The sequence below is a fragment of the Hyperolius riggenbachi genome, chromosome 4 (genome assembly GCF_040937935.1).
Source record: "Hyperolius riggenbachi isolate aHypRig1 chromosome 4, aHypRig1.pri, whole genome shotgun sequence".
NCBI lineage: Eukaryota > Metazoa > Chordata > Amphibia > Anura > Hyperoliidae > Hyperolius > Hyperolius riggenbachi.
Window position 1 is genome coordinate 189,548,722 of NC_090649.1, and position 21,536 is coordinate 189,570,257.

Genomic DNA, 21,536 nt, shown 5'->3' on the forward strand with positions numbered 1-21,536 from the left:
GGCCCCGTGGTCCGTCATTCTGTGCAGCAAGGCCCCGTGGTCCGTCATTCTGTGCAGCAAGGCCCCGTGGTCCGTCATTCTGTGCAGCAAGGCCCCGTGGTCCGTCATTCTGTGCAGCAAGGCCCCGTGGTCCGTCATTCTGTGCAGCAAGGCCCCGTGGTCCGTCATTCTGTGCAGCAAGGCCCCGTGGTCCGTCATTCTGTGCAGCAAGGCCCCGTGGTCCGTCATTCTGTGCAGCAAGGCCCCGTGGTCCGTCATTCTGTGCAGCAAGGCCCCGTGGTCCGTCATTCTGTGCAGCAAGGCCCCGTGGTCCGTCATTCTGTGCAGCAAGGCCCCGTGGTCCGTCATTCTGTGCAGCAAGGCCCCGTGGTCCGTCATTCTGTGCAGCAAGGCCCCGTGGTCCGTCATTCTGTGCAGCAAGGCCCCGTGGTCCGTCATTCTGTGCAGCAAGGCCCCGTGGTCCGTCATTCTGTGCAGCAAGGCCCCGTGGTCCGTCATTCTGTGCAGCAAGGCCCCGTGGTCCGTCATTCTGTGCAGCAAGGCCCCGTGGTCCGTCATTCTGTGCAGCAAGGCCCCGTGGTCCGTCATTCTGTGCAGCAAGGCCCCGTGGTCCGTCATTCTGTGCAGCAAGGCCCCGTGGTCCGTCATTCTGTGCAGCAAGGCCCCGTGGTCCGTCATTCTGTGCAGCAAGGCCCCGTGGTCCGTCATTCTGTGCAGCAAGGCCCCGTGGTCCGTCATTCTGTGCAGCAAGGCCCCGTGGTCCGTCATTCTGTGCAGCAAGGCCCCGTGGTCCGTCATTCTGTGCAGCAAGGCCCCGTGGTCCGTCATTCTGTGCAGCAAGGCCCCGTGGTTCGTCATTCTGTGCAGCAAGGCCCCGTGGTTCGTCATTCTGTGTAGCAAGGCCTCGTGGTCCGTCATTCTGTGTAGCAAGGCCTCGTGGTCCGTCATTCTGTGTAGCAAGGCCCCGTGGTCTGTCATTCTGTGTACCAAGAACCCGTGGTCTGTCATTCTGTGTACCAAGAACCCTTGGTCAGTCATTCTGTGTTGCAATGCTGTGGTCAGTCATTCTGTATAGCAACGCCCCATGGTCAGTCATTCTAGGTAGCACGGCCCCGTGGTCAGTCATTCTGTGTAACAACGCCCCTTGGTCAGTCATTCTGGAGAAAATGTAGTATAATGTACATGTCCAAATATCCAGTACAAATTCACATCTGGGAAGTGATTACTGAAAGTGGAAGTAACAAATACAACATACAGTATTTAACCTTTTTTGATGCAATAAGTATACCAACATGGTTACAATCATCTTAATCACAAAGCAGGTCATGTTTGGATGCCAATATATTAGAAAGTCCTTAGAAGTATCAGACAACTTACAGTTTGTGATATCTGGTGGAGCATAACTATCATTCATAAACATGGTGGTAGGTTTTGCCACTTTAAGATATACAAAATCTGATGTGTTTTTCAGTGCAGTAACCGCTTCTTCATGAGAGACATCTTCCAAACATACTGTGTTTACCTGGGGATATGGAAAGAGGGAAAAACAGAAATTTACATTTGAGTGTAGGTGACAATGCGTTCTGTTGCTGTGTGAGGGGCGGAGGGATGATGGAGCGGTGGTGCATGTGTGACGTCATGCGGCGGGCAGGGGAGCAGTGTCTTCAAAGAAGTTGTCCGCTACTCAGCCAAGTTGATCCACCAGGTGGATCGCTTGCTGAGTGGCCGTCGCTTGTCGGGAGCCTCGGTTCACTCGCCTATCGGCTGAGGCAGTCATATTGGCCGCCTCGGCTGACTTTAGGTAGGTGGGTGTACAAGGTTTAAAAGTGATGTGCAGGTACTCTTTAGGAGAATGAGGGGATTCTTCCTCAATTTCACATACGATCCGAACCAGGTTTACAGGTGATAGACCCCATCTCTTTGTTCAATGTGCACAACATTCTCAGTGGATTCACAACAGCTCTGTGGGGATTGCATATGTACTACTGTGTAACTTAACTTGAAGTCCCCAACCCCAAAATTAACATATCAAATTAATTGATTTCATAAGAAAACTGTGCATAAATTTGCATAAACTTGAATCAACCCAGAATTATTTGCATCTCATTGACCACCCATATTAGTGACAACTACAATCAGGCTTTATTTTTACAGCAGCAGAGATGGTAATATATATAAAAGATCCCTGTGTACACATCAGATACACAGTCACAATCAGATATGTATAAAAATATAGTGGCTGCTTTACTGCAGAAGCACAAATAACTTGTTTCTTTATTGGTTTCTTTCATTTTTGTGGGCTAAGCACTGCTATTACCTTATGGTTATATGTAATTTATGATTATTACCGGAGAAATAGAGTGTTTCATCATATTTTCTCAGTTTTAACTATAGTTTAAATTTATTAGGAGTCAGAGTCTCTGCATTCCCCCAGCCCCCCCCCCCCCCCCCCCCCCGACTCAGACTCAAGGTACCCAAAATTGCTCAGACTCAAACTCCCCGGCTGTGACTCCACAGTGCTGGTAATTACAGTCAGGGACGATTCTAGACTTTTTGCTGCCTTAGGCAAACATGTGGGGGATGCGGCCCCCTAATTTGGAATGATCGCACAGCACCCAACAATTTGCTGTGCTTCATTCAATGTTCTCAGTCAGCAAGGGAGCATATGCAACAACTTGAGACATGACATGCAACAGCTAAACACAATAACACGCTGACTGGCTGGCTGCGAGTCTGACAAACTGCTCATCCTCAGCCAGTCGCCATCCTCCATTTATCAGGACAGCAGTGCCACCTCCTCACTTCTGCTGTCCAAGTCCAATTAAACACTGCTGCTCTCCTTCCCGAAAACTGGCAATTCAGCGCAGGAGACTTAAGCGCAGGAGACTTAAGCGCAGCAGACGCCACAATAGACCGTAATAGGAATTACGGCTATAGCGGCGCACAGTGAGTTCCTTCAGCGCCGTCAGAAGACTGAGCTGAAGTTACATATAAAATACTATAATTATTTCATTCCCCACTATCCACGTGGACCTAGAGGGGAATAGTATTTAACTTTGACGGGAACTTGTGCAGTAGCAGGATAAGCCATACCGGCTGTATGCTGCGGCAAAGTCTCCCGGCTGCGAACTCTCTTGTACGCCTCCTGCCTCCTCACACACACGCACAACAAGCTGCTTTTACCCAATGATGACCTCTTTGTCAGAATTCTAGCAGTTTAATTAAGCAGGAAAAGCTGTCATATGTTTATGTTTTAAGTTTTAATGTTCTATGCAAATCTTTATTGTAAACTGTAAAAATGGGGTATTTTTTTTAAATATTGCTCTGGGACATCTCCAGGCAGTGAAACTCATAATTAGATTATTTTAGTTTAGCAGCTAAAACATTGTTTGTTTATGTTACAACCATCTTTCAAATGTCAAGGTTAGAGACAGCACAGTATGTGAAGACTGGAAACAAGTTTAAAAGTCACACTACTGTCTGCAGCAATTATATATATATATATATATATATATATATATATATATATATATATATATATATATATATATATATATATGTATATATATATATATATATATATATTTATATTTATATATATATAAAATAACTGAGTAGGTGTGTGCGTGTGTGTGTATACACACAGTTATTACATAAAAATATGAATAATCAATACAGTCCTAATAGTGGGTAGTCTACTGGTTAAGGGCACCGCCACTGACAAGGGCGACCAGGGTTTGAATCATGGCTAAGTCAGTCCCTATTCAGTAAGGAGTTCAAGGCAAGTCTCCCTAACACTGCAGGGTGGCCTCTTGAGCGCATCCCAGTGGCCGCAGCTCTTGAGCGCTTTGAGTCCGACAGGAGAAAAGCGCTATACAAATGTTCGGATTATTATTATTAATTATTGTTAACCCTTATAATTACATAAAATATAATTTAATACTTTGAAATACATTTAAAAGCTGGATTTTGCCAGTGATAGATGAGACAGTAAAACTTTCATAAGATTGTTTTAGTTCTGGAAGATTGGTTATATGTTCTTCTTGCTTGAAGGACGTCTCAGCTAGCTGAACACTGATACTACATGATATGTTTTGGGAAAATTCATCAACTATGTAAAACAATAAGGTGTTTTCCCAATTATTTAAAAATTATTAAATGGTGATCTCTTCCGGTGTTAATTATTAAATGTACTTCTAAGAGACAAATTTATAGAACAGGATTTTAAATTATTACGTTTTAATATGCAATTATATCTTATATGATTAATTGTTTTAAGAAGAATTATATAATACGCTTTATATTAAATAAGTATAGTAGAAGCCCTGTATGTTTCAATAAGCCTTAAATTGCTGAAGACTCCTACAGGTCTGTTAAGCCTCATCTAAACGGTACAATTTTCCATTAGACGGATCGATTATATAATTTCCAACCAGTCTAATCGTATTGCGTTAGATTTTGCAACAGATTTTGGGTACTTATCAAAGCAAAATCTAATCACAAAATTGATCTGAAACAATTTGGACGTCTACACATGATGCAACTTATCCAATCTATTTAATAGATCTGTCTATCTAATGGAAAATTGTACTGTGTAGAGGCGGCTTTAAGCTCAACACACACCATACAATCTTGGTTGTACAGATTCACCAAATCTATGTAGTATAAGGGCTAACAGATTGAAAATACCTTGAATGATTAATTGGATAAGCTCTTATACTACATGAAAGTGGCAAGATTGAACAACTAAGATTGTATGGAGTGTGTTGAGCCTTAAGCTGGCCACTAACGGTCCAATTTCTAGCGAAAAATCGTTCGAGCGATCAGAAATTCTGATCGGATTGGTTGTAAATCTCTATTGGAGGACACAATCGATTATGAACGAGTGAAAAAAAATGTCGCCCGAATGAATTTCATATGATCAGAATTTCTGATCGCTCTAACGATTTTTCGCTAGAAATTGGACCGTTAGTGGCCACCTTTAGGGTCAACCTGACCAATCTTATGTCTGGAAAAGGACACATTTCAAACTAATTAGCAGAAGAACACATTATCAGAAATGCGTCATGAATGACATTGTTTAATGTTTGAAAGTCCCAATGTCTGGGGCAAATAAGTCAACCAGCAGACAACATGGCTGGTGACGTCAATGTTTAATTAAAGATGTCAAATATGACCTGATATCATCATGTCAGAATTTGTAAACACTCCAAATGACGTTAATTCTCACAAGATAAGGTAAATAAGGAATTTATAAACAATAATATTATGAGTTATGTATTCAAAACATGATAAAGCATTGACGCACGAAAATTCCAGATTAGGCAGCCATATTGCATTGCACTAGTCTACCAATCTGAGAAGACACGAGGCAGAAGCTACCTTCCCACACATGATTCTAGATGCTGAAGAGATGACTGAAGGGGTATTATGCTTAATATTCTGGTGATTTACTTTATTAATTTTTCAGCATTAAGTTCTGTTAAGATGTTAGCAAGAAGTTTTTTTTTAGAAGCTATTTGGTATGCCATTTCTTTAAGAAGATTACTACATAGCTACTAGATACACAGCTATTGATACAGCTGAGACTACTTTTGATCTTATTCTCCATAACACAACTGTTATACTCTTTTTTGAATGTGCTTAGAAGATTGATGATTGCTTGGCTCTAAAGCCTTGATGAGACTAAATACTGTTAGAAGGAAACACTACTTGGAACTGTTCATATTTTGTATATATGCTGTAGGATAAGCGAATACAATTTTTATATAAAATCATATACTGAGTGCTCTGATTCATTTCAAGGTATGCCGTCAATCTATAATTACTGTTATAGAGGGTTTAGACCCTGCTATGCCGGATTTATATGATAGTAACACTTTAAAGGCTGGTCCTTTACTGAGTTAGCAATCATGAAAAAGGCAAAAACCGCTCAGGTTTTTGACATCTTCACCTTGCTTGCTCTCCTCTTGCTTCTCCTCCTACTGTGACTGCATGCTGTAAATGTAAACACACAGTACAAACTTGCTTCCCCTGTAATGTCTGCGCCTGATGCAAGTGTTTCACCTTCCTTCATGAGAGAACCGGACCTGATTACAGAGACAAATGTAACATGATAAAAAAACAAAAAAAAAAAAAATTTATAGCAAATTCCATTATACAAAAGAGAAAGAGCCCTGCCCAAGCTTTAGGAAAAGGAGGAAACAAGGGGGAGTAGTATACATTTTGCCCATCCCATTCACTTCTCCAAATTCTCTTCTAGGTGATATTTTTACATCCTATCAATAAAATGCCTTTTAAGCCACCAATAAGAAAGAAAGTATGCAGAATAATTTTGACAGCACTTGTAGAGTGTTTAAAAACTTACTTTAAACTGAAGATTAAAAATTATTTCTAAGGAGAAAAACTTAGGTGACAAATTTAGATGGCATCCAATATGTATACCTAGAGACAATGGGCCAAATGCAGAACGTTTTAAGAAGGTGCAATTTCACATTCAGAATTGGTGTAGACGGCGAGAGGATACTCTGAGTGATGTAGATGTACTATAGCAGCTTTAACACAGGGAAAAAAAAAAAAGAGACACTCATGATAGTATTTTGAAATCCGCATCAGTCAGACCACTTCTTAGGGTAGAATGGACATAAAGTGAACCTGAGGTAGGTTTGTAAAATCATATTAGGACACAGAGGCACGTTCTGTATACAATACCCAGCCTCTGTGTCCTTACAGTGTGTCTCCAGGCTCCCCCGGGCTCTGCTGTCCCCCATTTAAAAAAAGCACCAGGCTAGCGACATGCAGATTGTTGCTAGTCTGTTATTTACCTTTGACTGTCAGTCACTGCCGCTCCCCCGTCTCCTGTATAGCGTGGCTCCCTGCCTGTGTCCCTTCCCTCTCTGCCTCCGTAAGCCGATTGGCGGAAGCTTACTCGGGGGGAGCCTGGAGACACACTGGAAGAACACAGAGTCTGTCATTGTATACAGAAGGTGCCTCTGTGTCCTAATATTTCACAGACCCACCTCGGGTTCTCTTTAATTGTTGTCAGTCTTGATAATCCCTCTTCATATTTAAAAATCTCACCGTATAGTTCTGTGTGCGAAAGATACCTTTCATTCAGTTATGTGGGTAATAAAAAAAACCACATACAGCACAAGTGGACACAGATCATCCAGCAGTGTAGCAGCTTTGCATGAGTTTTACAAGTGGCATCTCCCACTTCTTTCTGTGACCGATTGGCACTGATTTAGCAGTGTTCTACCAGTACAACCTTTCTAAAAATTCATGCATAACTAGTACAAAAGTCTTATTTTGTAAGTAGAGAATTTACTGTTACAACACAACAGTGATGAAATAGGTGGGAAATAAGAAGGAAGTAAGTCATAATTGCTTTGATAAATCTGTCCCAGTGTTTTTTTTAAGATTATATTTAACAAGGAACATGAGTAGCTAGAGCTTGAAGGGTAAAGGCCTAGGTTATAGCGTATGCAAGAAAAAGTGAGTTTTGAGGGAGCACAGGTTGCAGAGTGACAGATGCCTTTGTAAGGGGATTCCAAAAGAAGAGTGAGGCTCATAAGAAATATCTTATATATGAAGAGCTAGACAGAAAGTAGCAGAGGTGGAGGGAGAAGAAAGCTGCATCAGTTGAGCAGCTGAGTTCAGTACATATTGGAGGGGTGCCAGTCTACTAATTGGCAGTTCACATTAAAGAGACAATGCATAAGCATTTGAGTCTTTGAAATAAGTCTACTAATAAAAAATAAAAAATTATCTGTGTAAGGCAGCAATCTATGGCATCAGAGTTTTTGACTCTGCAAATTCAATAAACTGGCTACTCTATCACTTAAATAAACACAAAACTAGAAATGCATAACAATATCTACTCACAAGATACAAGTGCTTTCATCTGAGAAAGGCTCCAAATGACATTCCATAGACGCTCGCTCTCTTCACCTGACCTTGAACTACTTTAGACCAACAGTGCTGAGGAAAACAACATTCTGCCATCAGCTGCCCCTTGTGGTTCAGGAAGCTGGATGTTACATATAAAGAAATTTTTTTTTCCTGAATTACAAAACGAAATTCTTGGCTCCATTATGCTGCCACTTACATCTGCAATGGAACAGAGGAAATATAGCATTGCTTTGACTGTTAGAGTGCTAGGCCAGAGGCTGTGTGTTTTGGAGGACTGGAGTTCACCCTCCCAAACTATTCATTGCGAGTAAAATGTAAATAGAAGAATATATTATTGCTCACACAATTTTCACATTTTCAAACTTTCCTTTGGAAAAGTCCATCACATGACCAGAGATCTGTGCACAGTGCATAGAGCTGCAGACGAGCTGGAGACTCAACACTGATGTGAAAACTTGACCCTGCCTACACCTCCTCCTGAGAGAGGATCAACGCTTTGTGACCAGTTGCATGGCTAATGGGGTGCTAATAATTCCAGATTGCATGCAAATGTCACAGAAACTGTATGTCGCTTAGAACTGGATCAATCAGTCCAGACAATTTGATTTGCCCAATGTCAAGTTGCATATAGGTTGCACACAAGCATTATATTAACATCTTATGAGCATATCATTGACCAACTCTAGTGGCCAGCACTGCAGCTACAACTTTGAGTTTAACCTTTTTTTTCAATGGGTAATGAACAATGTAGCACGTTCCACAGCCTCTCTAATGTATTTATTATAACCCCCCCCCCCCCCCCTCAAAAAGGAAAAAATATGTTTGCTTCCAAAACCAGTTCTCATTAATTGTTAACCACTTGAGGACCACAGTCTTTTCGCCCCTTACCCTCCCTGGCGGTACAATAAATCCGCCAGGGGGGCAGCGCAGCACTTTAAAAAATTTTTTTTTAAAGCATGTAGCTAGCCTAGCACTAGTTTCATGCTTCCCCTCTCCCTTCGCTATCCCTCCCACCCCTCCGATCGCCACCGGCGCTTTTACCCTGCAGGGAACGGGATTCCCTGTATGGGCTTCCCCGTCGCCATGGCGACGATCACGAGGATGCCACCGATGTCAGCGGTTGTTCCGATCCACCCCTCAGCGCTGCCTGGCACGGATTGGCAGCGCGGCGGATAGCGGCGAATCGGCGGCGATAGTCATGCACACGCAGCTAGCAAAGTGCTAGCTGCGTGTAGCAAAAAAAAAAAATATGTAAATCGCCCCAGCAGGGCCTGAGCAGCATCCTCCGGCGGCTTACCCCGGTGTCACACACGGGGTTACCGCCAAGGAGGTTAAGGACCAGAGCCTTTTTCTCCATTCTGACCACTGCAGCTTTCACGGTTTATTGCTCGGTCATACAACCTACCACCTAAATGAATTTTACCTCCATTTCTTGTCACTAATACAGCTTTCTTTTGGTGCTATTTGATTGCTGCTGCGAGTTTTAGTTTTTATTATATTCACAAACTATGTCCCAACAAAGGACCTAACCTATATGTACAAAATAAGTGACGTAAGGAGTCACTGGTCAATCAGCTGGATTGTAGTCTTGTAAACCAGTGATCAACAGGTCTCCAAATAACATATATACAAGTATTGGGAGAGACTTGACACAAGTATCATAACTGTCAGTCTCACTTTAGTACTGATACACATATATATGCAAGAAAGAAATAAAAGTACGTTGCTGTAAGGTGCGAGGTCTTTGCTGAACCCCCCCCCAGTGCTGGCAATCAGTCAGAGGATACTGGGGTGTAGCTAGTCCCACCACGGCAGAGTACTGTTAAAAGTGATTGCAAAAGCACATGGCAAAATAGGAGTATGGTAACATAACTGTGGTGGAGGCTAAGTGTGAGACTGCCATCAATCCATTCAGTGTATATTTATTGGTTTGGGTAAAAGTTATAGCGTTTACAAACTATGGTGCCAAAAGTGAATTTTCCCATTTTGAAGCATCTCTGACTCTTCTGAGCACCTGTCATGTTTCATGAGGTGCTAAAATTCCAGGATAGTATAAATACCCCCCAAATGACCCCATTTTGGAAAGAAGACATCCCAAAGTATTCACCGAGAGGCATGGTGAGTTCATAGAAGATTTTATTTTTTGTCACAAGTTAGTGGAAAATGACACTGTGACAAAAAAAAAAAAAAAAGTTTCCATTTCTGCTAACTTGTGACAAAAAAAAAAATGAAATCTTCCACAGACTCACTATGCCCCTCTCTGAATACCTTGAAGTGTCTACTTTACAAAATGGGGTCATTTGTGGGGTGTGTTTACTGTCCCGGCATTTTGGGGGGTGCCTAATTGTAAGCACCCCTGTAAAGCCTAAAGGTGCTCATTGGACTTTGGGGCCCTTAGCGCAGTTAGGCTGCAAAAAAGTGCCACACATGTGGTATTGCCGTACTCAGGAGAAGTAGTATAATGTGTTTTGGGGTGTATTTTTACACATACCCATGCTGGGTGGGAGAAATATCTCTGTAAATGAGATTTTTTTGTATTTTTTTGTATTTTTTTTACACACAATTGTCCATTTACAGAGATATTTCTCCCACCCAGCATAGGTATGTGTAAAAATACACCCCAAAACACATTATACTACTTCTCCTGAGTATGGCAATACCACGTGTGACACTTTTTTGCAGCCTAGGTGCGCTAAGGGGCCCAACGTCCTATTCACAGGTCATTTTGAGGCATTTGTTTTCTAGACTACTCCTCACGGTTTAGGGCCCCTAAAATGCCAGGGCAGTATAGGAACCTCACAAATGACCCCATTTTAGAAAGAAGACACACCAAGGTATTCAGTTAGGTATATGGTGAGTTCATAGAAGATTTTATTTTTTGTCACAAGTTAGTGAAAAATGACACTTTGTGAAAAAAAACAATAAAAATCAATTTCCGCTAACGTTTGACAAAAAATAAAATCTTCTATGAACTCATCATACACCTAAGAGAATACCTTGGGGTGTCTTTTCTAAAAAGGGGTCACTTGTGGGGTTCCTATACTGCCCTGGCATTTTACGGGCCCAAAACCGTGAGTAGTCTGGAAACCAAATGTCTGAAAATGACTGTTTAGGGGTATAAGCATCTGCAAATTTTGATGACAGGTGGTCAATGAGGGGGCGAATTTTGTGGAACCGGTCATAAGCAGGGTTGCCTCTTAGATGACAGGTTTTATTGGGCCTGATCTGATTGATAGGAGTGCTAGGGGGGGGGGGGTGACAGGAGGTGGTGATTGATGGGTGTCTCAGGGGGTGGTTAGAGGGGAAAATAGATGCAATCAATGCACTGGGGGTTTGATCGGAAGGGGGCCTGAGGGTTTGGCCGAGTGATCAGGAGCCCACACGGGGCAAATTAGGGCCTGATCTGATGGGTAGGTGTGCTAGGGGGTGACAGGAGGTGATTGATGGGTGTCTCAAGGTGTGATTAGAGGGGGGAATAGATGCAAGCAATGCACTGGTGAGGTTATCAGGGCTGGGGTCTGAGGGCGTTCTGAGGGTGTGGGCGGGTGATTGGGTGCCCTAGGGGCAGATAGGGGTCTAATCTGATGGGTAGCAGTGACAGGGGGTGATTGATGGGTAATTAGTGGGTGTTTAGAGGAGAGAACAGATGTAAACCATGCACTTGGGAGGTGATCGGACGTCGGGTCTGAGGGCGATCTGATGGTGTGGGTTATCAGATTGCCCGCAAGGGGCAGGTTATGGGCTGATTGATGGGTGGCAGTGACAGGGGGTGATTGATGGGTGATTGACAGGTGATCAGTGGGTTAATACAGGGGGGATAGATGCATTCAGTACACAGGGGGGGGGGGGTCTGGGGAGACTCTGAGGGGGGGGGGTGATCAGGAGTCCCCAGGGGGCAGTTTAGGGAATAAAAAAAAATAGCGTCGACAGATAGTGACAGGGAGTGATTGATTGGTGATTAGGGGAGTGATTGGGTGCAAACAGTGGACTGGGGGGTGGGAAGGGGGGGGGGGTCTGAGGGGTGCTGTGGGCGATCAGGGGGCAGATCAGTGTGTTTGGGTGCAGACTAGGGTGGCTGCAGCCTGCCCTGGTGGTCCTCGGACACTGGGACCACCAGGGCAGGAGGCAGCCTGTATAATACGCTTTGTATACAATACAAAGCGTATTATACACTTGGTATGCGGCGATCTGGACGCTAGTAACCCGCCGGCACTTCCGAATGGCCGGCGGGTTACTGCGCAAGGGGGCGGAGCCTGTCTCTGGCGCCTGATCGCGTGACGCGATCAGCGCATGACCACACCCGCTGCCGATGGGCGTATTGCGGTCATTTAGGCCCAGTACTTGCCACCGCCCATCGGCTGTGGGCGGTCGGCAAGTGGTTAAAGATGATCCATGAGATGCTAGTTTCAGGTCCATACAAATTTAAGTTAATTTTATGCAAATTATGGGATAGTTAAAGTGAACTAGCTGGAAGACCAATAAAGGAGCCACCTCACTGATGCGACCTTTCCCCAAGTTCTGTAAAAACAGTGCAGGAGATTTGGGCGCAGGCGGCGCCACCATAAACCATAATAGGAATTATGGCTATAGCAGCGCTTAGTGAATGATTTGGATGATGTTAGAAGACTGAGCACAAATCACTGCAAACACTAATGCGCACTCCAACAATAGCTGGAAAACCAATGATGACTTTCCCCCAATATCCATGGCGGCCTGGAGGGTGAATAGTAATTAACGCGGCCAGGAATAGTGCAGGAGCAGAGTGCCATTTATCAGCTTTCCCCCCGCACCAAAATCTCCTGTTGTCTATGTTATAGGTACGCCCCTTCCCCAGGTTCCAATACATGTATATGTACATTGGATAAGAGTGTTACACCTGCCAGAAAACTCCAACAGCGATAGGTAGTTGATGCTGGTAATTATATATTAGGACAGAAGGCTAATATCTGACATTTGCAAAAGAAAAAAGCCAGATTCAACCAGTCAATGCAAGATAAAAAAAAGGTTTATAATAAGAGGGGTTTCTGGGTCACATGACTAACTTTTCAAAGGAGACATACTCTGGAATAGTGGTTTCATGTATAAAATTGTCCGATTAATGGCACAAACCCCTATTCAACTTTAATGAACATGAAAAACCTAGGTGGGTAATCAAGGGTTTTAACATACTCCGGAATCAGGTTCATCTACTTCAGCTGCCAGGATGAAACCCTTCCATTCTGATTTCTGGTTGTACAGCCACCAGGAGTAAATATTGTGTCCTTGCAGTTGCGCCTTGTCATGCATGTGTGCTCTCTCCGTTACTACAAAGGTAGCACTGATTGGTGCAAGGGAAGAAACGTGTGCCCTCCAGCACCTAAATGAATACATTTAGGGCTTGTTTCCACTGTTGCGACGCGATTTCGCCGGCATTCCGACGCTTGTAAAAACGCATGCGGATGCGTTTCCGCATGCGTTTTACCCGCGATTTCGCGTGCGATTTCGCATGGCAGGGTGCCATGCGAAATTAACCATGACACTGCCAGGGCAAAATAAAATTGAAAAAGGTGCGAAATCGCACGCGAAATCGCTGGTAAAAACGCATGTAACAAACGCATGCGTTTTTACTATTAAATACATTAGCGGCGATTCGCATGCATTCCACTCGCAGGCGAATTCGTTGGCTCTTTTGTGCGTTTTTTTACCGCTGAAAAAAACGCACCTCAACAACGCTACAGTGGAAACAGGCCCATCCACTTGCATTACATGTGCGAATCTGCATGCGTTGGACGCATGCAGATTCGCGATAGTGGAAACGAGCCCTTACTCTTCTCTGCAGAAACATGATTGCTGGTTTATATGGTACAGATAGCCTTCTAGGAACACCTAAAATATGCTAAAGACATCTGTCACATGTACTGAGTACATATTACCACAAGCTTAAGGAGACAAACACTAATCAAGATATGTGCCCATCACTGAGGGTTTACAGTGTGGAATCCTTACAGGAGAATTAATCTCATTGTTCTTGAATAAGAATTTAAGTAGGATTAAAAGGAAAGGCACATTACAGTGACTTACAACAGATAGCTGACAAACTAAGCAATCTGAGCAAGTTAAAATGGAATTGCACACAATTTCGTTAACGTAGCCATACATCAGGCGACTTGACGGCCAATCTACCATCCAATTTGATGATTATAATCGAATCATATAAAAATTGGTACCACCCACATGCAATACATGTGCAACCACAAGGCAGCATCACTAGGCCGATTGCCAAAAGATTTCAAGCAAAAATCGGTCAAATTGGCCAAAATCAGCCTGCAATTTATGACGGCCACAGATCTCTCTCCAATCAGATCTGATCAGAGAGAGCTCGGTCTCGGTTAAATCAGCTGCCAAAATCGCTAGAAGTATTGACATCTTTACTTACAGTGGGCACAGAAAAGAATCATCAACTTTCAACTAATCACTTTGTGCTGCTTGGCAGACACACTCTGCAGTTGCATTTAGTAAATGCAGCTGGAAAAATGTTTGTAAGGCAAAAGAAGAATAACCATTCAGAAAACAACAACAACAAAAAAAATCATTGAGATATCTATATCTCTCTCTCTCTCTCTCTCTCTCTCTATATATATATATATATATATATATACAGTGGAGGAAATAATTATTTGACCCCTCACTGATTTTGTAAGTTTGTCCAATGACAAAGAAATGAAAAGTCTCAGAACAGTATCATTTCAATGGTAGGTTTATTTTAACAGTGGCAGATAGCACATCAAAAGGAAAATCGAAAAAATAACCTTAAATAAAAGATAGCAACTAATTTGTATTTCATTGAGTGAAATAAGTTTTTGAACCCCTACCAACCATTAAGAGTTCTGGCTCCCACAGAGTGGTTAGACACTTCTACTCAATTAGTCACCCTCATTAAGGACACCTGTCTTAACGAGTCACCTGTATAATAGACACCTGTCCACAGAATCAATCAATCAAGCAGACTCCAAACTCTCCAACATGGGAAAGACCAAAGAGCTGTCCAAGGATGTCAGAGACAAAATTGTAGACCTGCACAAGGCTGGAATGGGCTACAAAACCATTAGCAAGAAGCTGGGAGAGAAGGTGACAACTGTTGGTGCGATTGTTCGAAAATGGAAGGAGCACAAAATGAGCATCAATCGACCTCGCTCTGGGGCTCCACGCAAGATCTCACCTCGTGGGGTGTCAATGGTTCTGAGAAAGGTGAAAAAGCATCCTAGAACTACACGGGAGGAGTTAGTGAATGACCTCAAATTAGCAGGGACCACAGTCACCAAGAAAACCATTGGAAACACATTACACCGCAATGGATTAAAATCCTGCAGGGCTCGCAAGGCACATGTGCAGGCCCGTCTGAAGTTTGCCAATGAACACCTGAATGATTCTGTGAGTGACTGGGAGAAGGTGCTGTGGTCTGATGAGACCAAAATAGAGCTCTTTGGTATTAACTCAACTCGCTGTGTTTGGAGGAAGAAAAATGCTGCCTATGACCCCCAAAACACCGTCCCCACCGTCAAGCATGGGGGTGGAAACATTTTGCTTTGGGGGTGTTTTTCTGCTAAGGGCACAGGACAACTTAATCGCATTAACGGGAAAATGGACGAAGCCATGTATCGTGAAATCCTGAACGACAACCACCTTCCCTCTGCCAGGAAACTGAAAAAAAACTGGGTCGTGGATGGGTGTTCCAGCACGACAATGACCCAAAACATACAGCAAAGGCAACAAAGGAGTGGCTCAAGAAGAAGCACATTAAGGTCACGGAGTGGCCTAGTCAGTCTCTGGACCTTAATCCAATAGAAAAGCTATGGAGGGAGCTCAAGCTCAGAGTTGCACAGAGACAGCCTTGAAACATTAGGGATTTAGAGATGATCTGCAAAGAGGAGTGGACCAACATTCCTCCTAAAATGTGTGCAAACTTGGTCATCAATTACAAGAAACGTTTGACCTCTGTGCTTGCACACAAGGGTTTTTCCACTAAGTATTAAGTCTTTTATTGTTAGAGGGTTCAAAAACTTATTTCACTCAATGAAATGCAAATCAGTTGCTATCTTTTATTTAAGGTTATTTTTTCGATTTTCCTTTTGATGTGCTATCTGCCACTGTTAAAATAAACCTACCATTGAAATGATACTGTTCTGAGACTTCTCATTTCTTTGTCATTGGACAAACTTACAAAATCAGTGAGGGGTCAAATAATTATTTCCTCCACTGTATATATATATATCTATATAGATATATATATCTATATAGATATATATATCTATATAGATATATATATCTATATAGATATATATATCTATATAGATATATATATCTATATAGATATATATATCGATATAGATATATATATAGATATAGATATATATATATAGATATATATATAGAGATATATATATATATATATATATATATATATATATATATATATATATATAGATATATAGATATATATATATATATATATATATATAGATATATATATATAGATATAGAGATATATATATATCTCTCTCTCTCTCTCTCTCTCTCTATATATATATATATATATATATATATGATTACCTTCCTAGAACAGTACATTTTGGAACCACGTTCAGGCTACGTTAACAGTAGGAGCACAATGGATGGGGACTGCAGCGCCACGCGTTATCCGCACATTGTGCCAGGCACAGTGAAGCATACAGTCAATGAAAAGTATACTTCACTTCTACTGTTAACGCGCACATTTAGCAGTAGTGCACTGCAAGCAGTGCATTACCATCAGTGCTCTCTCTAGAATTTTTCTTCCAGCTGGGTGGCATGAAAATGTAGCCGGGTGGGGCGAGATGAGAGAATGCAGGGCTGGTACTTCTGTGCGCAACTCTGCTTACAGCATAGGAGGAAGTGAGCTGATAACCGCCGGGTGCTAACCAAATCGCCTGGGGAGAACACTGCCCATACTGCAACTCATTGTACCACATTGCACCAGTCGCATGGTGAACAATGTAGCATAACATTGGAAAAAAAAAATAAGGCTGTTAAACCGCTACGCATCACTGAATGCAGCCCCAATGACAGCCTATTAGGCTACTGTACAGCGCCACAGAATTTGTTGGCGCTTTATAAATCAATAATAATAATAATTATAATGCGCTACCCACTTTGCACTCCCAGCTGTGCATTATTTTCCCACTCTTAATTTACAGAACTGGTCAAGTTCACTCAGACTGGACGGCAACCATTGGCGGGATGATATCTTCAAGTCATTCCACTGATTTTCCGTGGATTTATCTCTGGAGGTTTGTCCCTGTCTATTAAGTGAGTGACATGGGTGCAAGCAGCATTACACATCAAAATGTATTCTACAACTCATTTCAATTAAAATGAGGTCACATAAACAGTACCTCATGGGATAACAAACCGGATGCACAGCAATACATTAATTTCAAGGTGCACATATACTTTTTGCAGTCCATTATTGTACTAATTGCTACAGTGCCATTCTGCCATGGCGGAGGAAGTAAAGTTACCTGTATCGCGGCCTCTGACCTATGCGTAGCATATGCTGTTTGGGGGATATACTTTTCATTTATATTGTTTGAGGGGGCACTCTGCCAATAATGTTGTTTGGGGCAGAATATTACCTACTTATATGGTCAAGGGGAGATATATTGTCGAATTATATTGACTAATGTACACTATGAAGTCATTTAGGAAGGTATGCTCCCCAACTATTGTTTTGGGGATAAACCTGCTCAGTTAATGCGGACCCAAACCAAACATTTTTTTAATTCAAAATATTTAGTTGCACCACTCTGACACATACAAAGATAAATAAACACTCCTTCAAGCCTATGAGCAGTTCAGTGCATGCTTTTCACCCTTCTCTTTTCATAACTAGGGTTATACAGGTGGCAGCCATTAGCAATTCCTCCTTTGCCGGACACCACCTACTCCAGCAGTTTGCCGGATTCTGTCCCGGCAATATGAAAGGAAGGGAGGGGTTCCTCCAATAAATGTAAAATATTTTATATTGGTCATCATGCAGCTGAAAAAAGGCTGCGATTTATTATTATAATTTAGAAAATACATTTTATTTCTGAAATCTTGTATTTTTAATTTGGGTCTACTTTAAGGTTTTAGAATTGATTATTGTGGCATAAGTACAACAATAAACAGTACATGCATATTGTATTGCATCTCTTATATCTGTTTGTAAGGCAGCTTGGGCCCAATTTTACTTCTGAAGAAAGGAGGCTCCATCTAAAGGTTTTGCTGGAGTAGTTTGACGTTACACCCCAGCTAGGCTCACATTGATTTGGCCATGCCCACAAATACCACAATATTCTCTGCATTGGTTTCCAGAAGTACCCTGGATCATCAGGGATTCTAGCAATGCCTCTGACCAGAGTTTAAAGGCATAGGATTAGTTTGATGAGGTGACTTGCTGGTAACGAATATGTGCTAAAGAATTAAGGGGTCTCAGCAAATTAAAGCCTTCAAATTCATCGCCTGATCAAACAGGAGTTCTGGTACATGCGAGCAACAATGTTCATCATCATGGTGTTCAGACCCAAATTTAAAATGTGACTAAGACGTGGATTTTATTTTTTTCTGTTATGCATACTTACTGCTAGAAGTTTATCTCCTATTTGAAGCTTGCCATCCTTATGTGCTGCACCACCTTCAATGACTTTTGTTACATAAATACTGTTGTCGCCAGGGATGTGCTGGTTTCCAACCCCACCAGCTATGCTGAAGCCAAGACCTATACAAAGAAATATTTTAGGATTAAACGTAGGCCAAAGCTGACATTTGAGAAGGGAAATCTTGCAACTTCAGCTATTATCTCAGCACCCAGCAGACCAAAATGTTGTATTTTAAACCAAACACATACAATAATGCCCTAACACAACAAACATTGTAAAAAAAAAATTACCGTTATAGTTTCTATCAGGTTCCCACCTTTCGTTTTACTGTGCTGGACTATAAGTGGTTTCCTGGGTGCAACAGAGATTAGTGTTCCTTCCAGTGAGGAATAAGCATCGGGATCTTTGCAATATTCTCAACCCAGGGACACATTAACTAAGGAATTATTGTCAATAAGAATGCTGTACCAAGTAATGATTAAAACAAGCCTCACAAAAAAATAATGGGCAAACTACAGCTTCCTTAAAGCCTAATTAATTTGATTAAGCAAATCACTGTAAACCCTTTCGATTAAACACCAAAGCCATGGCTACGTTCTCACACAGTAAGGCCTCTTTCACATTTTTTTTCCTATTTTCCCATCATGTAGAAACACATCAGAGCTGACACAGATGGAATAATATGCAAGAACAAGCATGGCTACTGTCAGAGAACATGCATTGAAAAAGAACAGTAAAAGATGGTTTAGGCTACTTGCACACCAAGACGTTGCGTTAGGTGCCACGTTAAGGTCGCATAACGTGCACCTAACACAACGTATGGTGCTGCAAGATAGGACGGTAGAGTGAGCCGCATTAGGCGGCTCTATCCCTATAAGGTCTCCCAGAGTGGCGCTGATTGGCCGGCGGGACCACGTGATGCGGAGCGAGACACTCCGCATCACGTGGTCCCGCCGGCCAATCAGCTGCCGCCAGTGCAGTGAATATTAAGTAGCCATGTGCGCGGCTACTGTAGCTGGCTCTCCCTGCCTCCTCTCTGCCCCCCACTGAGCATGTGCAAACAGTCTAACGCGGCTATAGCCGCTCTAACGCCGTAGCATGCTGCACTTTCGGGAGAACGTGCAGCGTTACATGTAACGCAACGTGGGCTGTGTGAACAGCCCACTTGTGTTACATTGCTGTGCGTTGGGGGAGCGTTACAGGCGCACTAACGTGCGCCTGTAACGTCCCTGTGTGTAAGCAGCCTTAAAGAGATTCTGTATGGAAGTGCCCCTATTGGGTACTTACCGCAGGAGGGAAAAGCCTCTGGATCCTAATACAGCTTTTCCTCATTCTCCTCCCCCCCCCCACCCTCTGAAAATCCACTGGGGCTCCAGAATCATAACCATCCTGTGTGAGCCTCGTGCAAGCACAGTAGTGGCTTTCGTTCTGGCTCAGGCAGAAAAAGCTGAGCCCGATCGGATTGGCTCTACTGTGCAGGTACCAGGTGTCTGCTCATTAGAGTGGATTAGATCGGACTTGGCTATTTACACCTGAGTCCGAACTAAAGCCGCTACTGTGCTTGCGCGAGGCTCACACAGAATTGTTATGATGCTGGAGCTCCATCAGATTTTTGGCGGCTGACAGCGCTGGTATGGAGGGACAGAGGACGACGGGTAAACCTCATTAGGATCCAGTGGTGTTCCTCTACAGAGGTAAGTACCCCACAGGAGCGCTTTTATTTTTTCTTAAACATTCTCTTAAAAGTGTGAAAGGTGCCTTAGGAATAAAAAGGGACATTTTCCAAAACATAACTTAATTACTTAATTCTGTTTCTCTTAGGATTATTTCTAGGTACTGTGAAATACTTAGTTGAACACTATATAGAACTTGGCTTCCTACCTATACCCCACACGGTTTCTACTGCCGCACAAAACCATTGCAGTCTCATGGAAAAGACTCACCTTCCTGTATGAAAGTATGACCACCAATCATGAATACAGAGTTTACAAAAAAGACAATTAAGTATTTGCATAGTATAGCGCCATACGTTTTGGTGCTTTTGAAGCGGTCTCATAATAAACAAAACTGAGGGGATGTTTGCATGCTCAAATAAAGTGTGTGTGAGTGAGCGTGAGTGAGTGAGTGTGAGTGAGTGAGTTATATTTACACACGTGTGCTAATTTATAAGCACATAACTAGAAATTAAGAAGACTACAGTCTGCTACACGTAGCAATTATCAACATAACCGTAGACGCAAAGCTTAAGCAGTGATTTCTTCAGAAAGTACAGGATGACATGTCCTTTAAGTGGATTACTGGTGACATGAGACTCCTGACGGGCAAGTACTTAGTAAAAAACAAGGTTAGCATCCTCTCTCTACTCACCTTTAGGGCCTTTCACCAGCTTGATTTCCATGATTTTTTCTGTGACTGGCTTTCTTCTCCTGACATATAATCGTACAATGGATCCTGCCTCTTTTAGTGCCTCCACAGCTTTGCTGTGTGTCACATCATGTACATCCACATCATTCACCCGTAATATACAGTCATTAACCCTGAATGGAGCAAAGCACAGATTTCAGAAAACAGATTTCTTACAGGTAGGAAAATCTACAAGTTAATGCAATAAGATAACAGTGTTTCAGATCATAACAACTCATTTGCAGCGAGGTCAATAAGAAACTCAAAATGTATGCAGTTTGAAAACTGACCCACCTTCGCTTCATTTAAATGGTCCATATAAATCAGGGTTACAATTTTGCATAGTAAAAAGGATGATGCAAAATTAAGAGGGGGTAAGGAGTGGTCCATGCTACCATTATCCAGCCTGGCATCACATAGTTCTTATACATAAGAACAGGGTGGAACCTTCGTTGTAACAGTTTACAACAGGTGACATGGGAGGAGAGTTGTTCTTTGCTTATAACTTAGATTGTAAGGTTATATAGCTGGATACCTTAAGTGACAGTTCTAGAGAAGAGCTAGAGA

At 42.5% G+C, this 21,536-nt stretch overlaps 1 protein-coding gene across 18 annotated transcripts in view; it reads right to left on the reverse strand.

Annotated features, from left to right (window-relative positions):
- Positions 1 to 21,536, reverse strand: part of DLG1 (discs large MAGUK scaffold protein 1) — a 283,639-nt gene that overhangs the window by 96,456 nt on the left and 165,647 nt on the right. For all 18 annotated transcript variants that reach the window (XM_068281144.1, XM_068281133.1, XM_068281132.1 and 15 more), the window contains 3 exons: positions 20,934 to 21,103; positions 18,549 to 18,685; positions 1,378 to 1,522 (listed from right to left, as the gene is read on the reverse strand). In XM_068281144.1, coding sequence (XP_068137245.1) covers positions 1,378 to 1,522; positions 18,549 to 18,685; positions 20,934 to 21,103 — 452 coding nt within the window. The remainder of the gene's footprint in view (positions 1 to 1,377; positions 1,523 to 18,548; positions 18,686 to 20,933; positions 21,104 to 21,536) is intronic.